The sequence below is a fragment of the Lepidochelys kempii genome, chromosome 4, assembly GCF_965140285.1.
Source record: "Lepidochelys kempii isolate rLepKem1 chromosome 4, rLepKem1.hap1, whole genome shotgun sequence".
Taxonomy (NCBI): Eukaryota; Metazoa; Chordata; order Testudines; family Cheloniidae; genus Lepidochelys; species Lepidochelys kempii.
The window spans coordinates 89,906,369-89,912,758 of NC_136383.1; the positions used below are offsets into that span (position 1 = coordinate 89,906,369).

The following is a 6,390-nucleotide window of genomic DNA, read 5'->3' on the forward strand; positions in this document are numbered from 1 at the left end:
TTCAACATATTCATAAATGATCTAGAAAAGGGGGTGAACAGTGAGGTGGCAAAACTTGCAGATGATACAAAATTACTCAAAATTATGAAGTCTTAAGTTGACTGTGAAGAGTTACTAAGGGACCTCACTAAACTGGGTGACTGGGCAACAAAATGGCAGATGACATTCAGTGTTGATAAGTGCAAAGTAATACACATTGGAAAACATAATCCCAACTATATATACAAAATGATGGGGTCTAAATTAGCTGTCAGCACTCAAGAAAGAGATCTTGGAGTCATTGTGGATAATTTTCTGCAAGCATCTGTTCAATGTACAGCTGCAGTCAAAAAAAATCTAGAATGTTAGGAACGATTAGGAAAGGATAGATAATAAGACAGAAAATATGATAATACCCTATATAAATCCGTGGTACACCCACACCTTGAGTATTGCATGCAGTTCTGATCTCCCCATCTCAGAAAAAGATATATTAGAATTGGAAAAGGTACAGAGCAGGGCAACAAAAATGATTAAGGGTATGGAACAACTTCCACATGAGAAGAGATTAAAATGACTGGAACTGTGCATCTTACAAAAGAAATGACTAAGGGTTATATGGCAGAGGCCTGTAAAACATGACTGGTGTGGAGAAAGTGAATGAGGAAGTGTTATTTACCCCTTCACATAACACAAGAACAAAGAGTCACCCAATGAAATGAATAGGCAGCAGATTTAAAACAAACAAAAGGAAGTATTTTTTGACACAACACAGAGTCAACCTGTGGAACTCGTTGCCATGGGATGTTGTGAAGGCCAAAAGTATAACTGGATTCAAAAAAAAGATTAGATAAGTTCATGGAGGATAGGTGGATCAATGGCTATTAGCCAAGATGGTCAGGAATGCAACCCCATGCTCTGGGTGTCCCTAAACTTCTGACTGCTGGGACTGGATGACCAGGGTTGGATCACTCAATAATTGCCCTTAAGAATCTTAAGAATCATAGAATATCAGGGTTGGAAGGGACCTCAGGAGGTCATCTAGTCCAACCCCCTGTTCAAAGCAGGACCAATCCCCAATTTTTGCCCCAGATCCCTAAATGGCCCCCTCAAGGATTGAACTCTCAACCCTGGGTTTAGCAGGCCAATGCTCAAACCACTGAGCTATCCCTCCCCAAAACAACTGTCACACAGAATGGCCCCCTCAAGGATTGAACTCAAAACCCTGGGTTTAGCAGGCCAATGCTCAACCCACTGAGCTATCCCTCCCCACTGTTCTGTTCATTCCCTTTGAAGCATCTGGACTGTCAGAAAACAGGATTCTGGGCTAGATGGATCATTGGTCTGACATAATATGGCCATTCCTGTGTTCTTATTATTAATCAGAAGCCTTTGAATTTCAGGGGCATTGTGCTGTACTCCCCAGATACGAACTTTTACTAAGCTTATTTTCTGGTTCTAGTTTGGTTGAAGCTGAAATCATAACCCAGACCTTAACTGTGATTCTGAACCTTGGCAGATACCCAATTGCACCCTCCTTGGTTCACCCCTTCGCTTGCAGATCTTGTAAGATCTGCAAGCTGAAGAGAGCCACATTTTTCCTTTCTCTGTCTTCTCCCTGTCCTTCAAAGCACTAGGGAAATTAAATACCAGAACCTAGTGTTAAAGCATTTTGTTGATGTCCTTTATTTAGATTGCAAGGTCAAGTAATCAAAAATCTGGAATTCTCTCACAACAATAACTCTTGTCATTCTATTGTCTATTCCTGTTTTCCCTTTAAGGTGTAAATGTACATTTATTATATATTGTGAGGCCAAAATTTGTAATGGTATAACTGCATTGACGTAGTAAACCCCTAACAGATACATTGCACTGTACCAGTGTTTTCTTTTGGTCTGGTACTCCTTGGGGAATTCTGTGCCACTGCACAATGCAGAATTTGCACAGAAATTAATGTTCCGCACAGATTTTCCTTCTCTTCCCTCCCCCCCGCCCCCAGAAATGGGCTGTAGTTTCTGGCTGTCACTGGGGCCCACTGGACCTGACAGAGCCCAGCTTGCAAATAGAAGACATTGCTGGGAGGAGGGAGACAGAGCTAGAGGGTTCCGGGGAGCTGCAGTTCCTGGCATGCCCTGAAGGAAGGAGGTGGCGTGCAGGAAATTCTGTACATGCCTGGGACCCAGCATCAGGCTGTTTCTCCCTCTGCATCTCTGGGCTCTGGGAAGCTACAGGGTGCATGTGAGTGTCTGGGTGGGGGCATGGCCTGCAGCTGGGCTCTGGAGGGTAGCAGATGCAGGTATCTGGGCTGGGGGGCACCCCGCAGCTGGGCTCTGGGGGAGGAGTGAGAATGTCTGGGGTGCCCTGCAGCTGGACTCTGAGGGGTAGCGGATGCAGGTGTCTGGGTTAGGGGGCACCCCGTGGCTGGGCTCTGGGGGGTAGTGGGTCTGAGTGTGGAGTATGGGCTGGGAGGCATCCTGCTGCTGCTGGGCTCTGGGGGAAGAAGGGGTGTAAATTTATGGGCTGGGGGGGGCTGCAGCTGGGCTCTGGGCAGTGGATGTGAGTGTCTAAGCTGCGGGGGGGAAGAGCTGGGGCCTGAGGGGTAGGAGGTGTGGGTATCTGGGCTGGGGGGCACCCCGTGGCTGGGCTCTTGGGGGTAGAGGGTAGAGAAACAGGAACTGGTTGTTGTAGGGGTTTGCTTAACTCTTTTTACTCCTGGGGGGAAATTTTTTTTTGGCATCTGTATTGTTACAGACATAGTAGCTGACAGGTATTTTGAAATAAATTACCAAAATAATTGAAATTGGAGTGATTATATAGTGTTATTTTGGCAAATGTAATATGCAGAATTTTGCAGAATTTTAAAATAATTGTGGACAGAATTTTTATATTTTTGGTGCAGAATTCCCCTAGGAGTAGTATGTTACCAAATTAAAGTGCATTGGTATAAGCCTTTCTTTGCAGTTGTGCAGCATATTTACAATAGAGATTTGCATGGGTGTAACTGTACCCACATAGGTACATTGCAGTGGATTTCCTTAATGCGGACGGGCCTGAGTTATTAGTGTATACTGTAAAATATATTAGGCTGCACCACTTGTCTAAGTTTACATTGTGTGAGAAACTTCGACATGTGGAATTTCCTTACTTTTGAATGCTTAATTTTCCACCCTTAACATTGCATGAACACAACATTTTTCATGTAAAAATGCATGATAATAATATTTTGTATTTTTATAACATCCTATATCAGCGAAGCTCAAAACATGCTGAAATCATTAATTAAACTAAAAACATAATGGGATAATGCCTACCTAAATCAAACGGCAAATCTGATATGCTTGGTACATGATATCCATTTTAAACTGTGATACAATTATAGCGTGTTTTAATGTAGCTGTTCAATAATATGTGTGATTGTGGACTATTTTAATACCTTGTATAATAAAACTGAAGGTTACAGTTCCAATATTTTTCAGGGGTGTAATTTACAACAGACGTAAGTTCTTCATCACTGTTTCCTACAGAAATCTTGGAAATCAGGGGGGAAATGATTAGACCAAAACAGTGATTTAAACTATAATGGAAAATGATCCTTTTCAACAAATGGGTTTTCTTTGGCAGATGTAGACAAATGGGATATAAAATACGCTCTTTTATTTATTAATTTATTTGTTTGCTTGTTTAGGTTTTTAGCACCCATCCAGAGCTGTACACAGTAAAAATGTGCAAAAAATACCAATATGCCCACAAAACAATTCCAGAATATGTTTTCCAGTTTCCACAAACAAGTCTTCCATCCCCCGCTTCACAGTGCAACCCTGGAAGGGAAAGTCTTGGAGAACAGATGTGACTTTATGGTGTGCTCGGAAGACCAAAAGGCTGTAAGGTCTGTTGGACTGAAGGGCAAGCCAATTTAGATACACTAGTGTAGTAATTCTAAACTTGTGGGATATCACCTGTGATTGGGTTAACAAGGGTACCTAATGCATTTTCCTCCAACAGTCACATCAGCAGCTCTATTCCACAGCACCTAAAAACTTCCTATTGTGTCTCTCTGTGACCCAACTTCACAATTCTTTATAGCCACAAAAGACTGGGGTATGGTGGATTGCAGGACTATTTTCTGTCTTGCTGTCTTGTGTGTCGTGCAACATGGGACGTACCACACTGTATCATACTCATGGTCCCTTTAGTCCAGTATCCTTGTCTCTAACCAGAAGTGTTGGAGGAAGGTAGAAGAAACCCCAGAGTAGGCAGGTATAGGATATTCTGCCCCAGGAAGGCATCATCCTAACCCCTAACAATCAGAGATTATCATAAACCCTGAACCCATTAGCTTTTTACGATTAGCTATTTTATTCTTTTTAGCCGTATAACCATCCAAGGCTTCTTTGAATCTTGCTGAATTCTTGGCCTTACCACCAACCTGTAGCAATGAGCTCCAGTGCCTGATTATGCGTTGTGTAAGAAGGCATTTCCTTTTATCAGTTTTGAATTTGCTACCTTTCAATTTCATTGAATGTTCCCTCATCTTGTGTTAGGAGTAAGGCTTTGTGTTTGTCACAGAAGTCACAGATTCCGTGACTTTCTGTGGCCTCCGTGACTTCTGCAGCAGATGGTGCCCCTGGTCTGGGGGCAGCCTCAGCAGCTTGGGCAGCCCCTGGGCCAGGTGCACCGGCCACTGCTGGGGGAGTCTTGGGTCCCTCCGTCCTCCAGAACAGGAGTTTGGGTGCGGGGTGGTGCTTACCTTGAGGGGGAGGTCTGCCTAGAAGGGTGACAGCAACTCCCCTCCCTCAGCTCCTAGCTCCACGTGCTGCGGCTGCTTGTAGGCACTGCCCCCACAGCTCCCATTGGCTGCGGTTCCCAGCCAATGGGAGCTGCAGAACCAGGGCTTGGCGCAGAGCAGAAGCAGCATGTGGAGCTAGAAGCTGGGTATGGAGTCCGCCCTCCCACCCCCCGCCGTGAGCAACCGCGGCTCCCCCCTGGGCCGTGACACCCCCTCCCCAGCACCCATGGCGCCCCCGGGCTACCCTCCTGAGCCGCACCCCCCCCCCCCAGTTTTAGTCAGGGGTATATAGTAAAACTCATGGACAGGTCACAGGCTGTGAATTTTTGTTTTCTCTCCGTGAACTGTCCATGACTTTTACTAAAAATACCCGTGACTAAAACATAGCCTTAGTTATGAGACATAGAAAACCAGCCCAAAAAGATTGAGAACTACTGCTCTAGTGGATGAAACTTTTATTTCAATGCATTACTAAGTGAGAGTCATGAAAAGGCTAAACCATTTGGCATTGAATCTGGTTAGAGGTGAAGTATATTTTTAAGTTTTTACATTACACAGGAAGAAATTTGGGACACTAGAACAAATGCCTGTTGAAGTATTAAGTATTTAAGATTATAAACACACAGAAACCAGGAAATGTAAAGTTGTGATCCTTAGACTGTGCATTTGCATCTCATGGAATATCTTAACTAGGTCTTCTGCCCTCCAGTCCCTCCCCAAATGCTTCCACTTTGTCTGTCTACTCCTGGGGGCTTGGCTGTCCCCATTCACATTGTCTGCTTGGAAAAGTGAATATAAAAATAACTCATTAGACTATTGTCAGGGCAATTTGGAATGGCCAGGATGCAAGGGCCTGGTATTGAGGGTTGCTCCTTGATTTCAGGCATGTTTGGGGGACTGCCTATAGATGGGGTTATTAGATACAGATCTGATTCAAGCCAGAGCTAAGATTTATAAACTAAACTGTTTATTTTAAAAGTTCATAGTGTGGTTACAGGGGGTGGGATAATGCCTCAAAGCATCAAACAGCAAAACATTTTGAATTTCCAGGAGCACTGCTCTCTCAAATACAGATTAGCTTTCTCCAATCCCTGTTTTTAGAGTAAAAGATTACTTTTTTCTCTGATGTAAGCAAGACGATGGCACATCAATTTATATTGCTAAGAAGATCTCGTTCCACTGGGTTATGCTCCAAACATGCTCAGTTGCAGGTGGTATTGTTGCAGGAATCTACTCTATTGCACAAGCCTCTTGCTATAAATGTTCCTCTGTAATGATAGCTAATCTCTGAAGACTCCATTGGGCAGGGTCCGTGTAGACCACCCTGATGTGATTTGAATGGAAGGATGTCATTGTCATGGAGCCATGATGTCTCTGAATGTCATAATGCTTTTATTAAAATAGAAGAAAATGTTGGTTAGTGACTGGCCACAATCAAATTATAAACTGAAGCCCTTCATAGATTATAACAATTTTTTTTCAGTAGCTAAGAGATTGGTTCATGGTCAGCATAGACCCTATTTATGTCCTATAGAGATAACAGAGTTTATTGGCACGATTTCTCTTTTTATAGTTAATGTCAAAATATAGCCTTTGCTGATCTCGCTAATTAGTTGTGCTGCCAC

At 43.5% G+C, this 6,390-nt stretch overlaps 1 protein-coding gene across 4 annotated transcripts in view; it reads left to right on the forward strand.

The window, feature by feature from the left end:
- Positions 1-6,390, forward strand: part of SCFD2 (sec1 family domain containing 2) — a 312,565-nt gene that overhangs the window by 124,146 nt on the left and 182,029 nt on the right. Inside the window, exon 6 of one of the 4 annotated variants that reach the window (XM_073342056.2) lies at positions 3,741-3,865. The exons of 2 other annotated variants lie outside the window; for them this stretch is intronic. In XM_073342056.2, coding sequence (XP_073198157.1) covers positions 3,741-3,829 — 89 coding nt within the window. In that variant the 3' untranslated portion in view covers positions 3,830-3,865. The remainder of the gene's footprint in view (positions 1-3,740; positions 3,866-6,390) is intronic. One more of the 4 variants, XM_073342055.2, reaches the window with a different exon arrangement.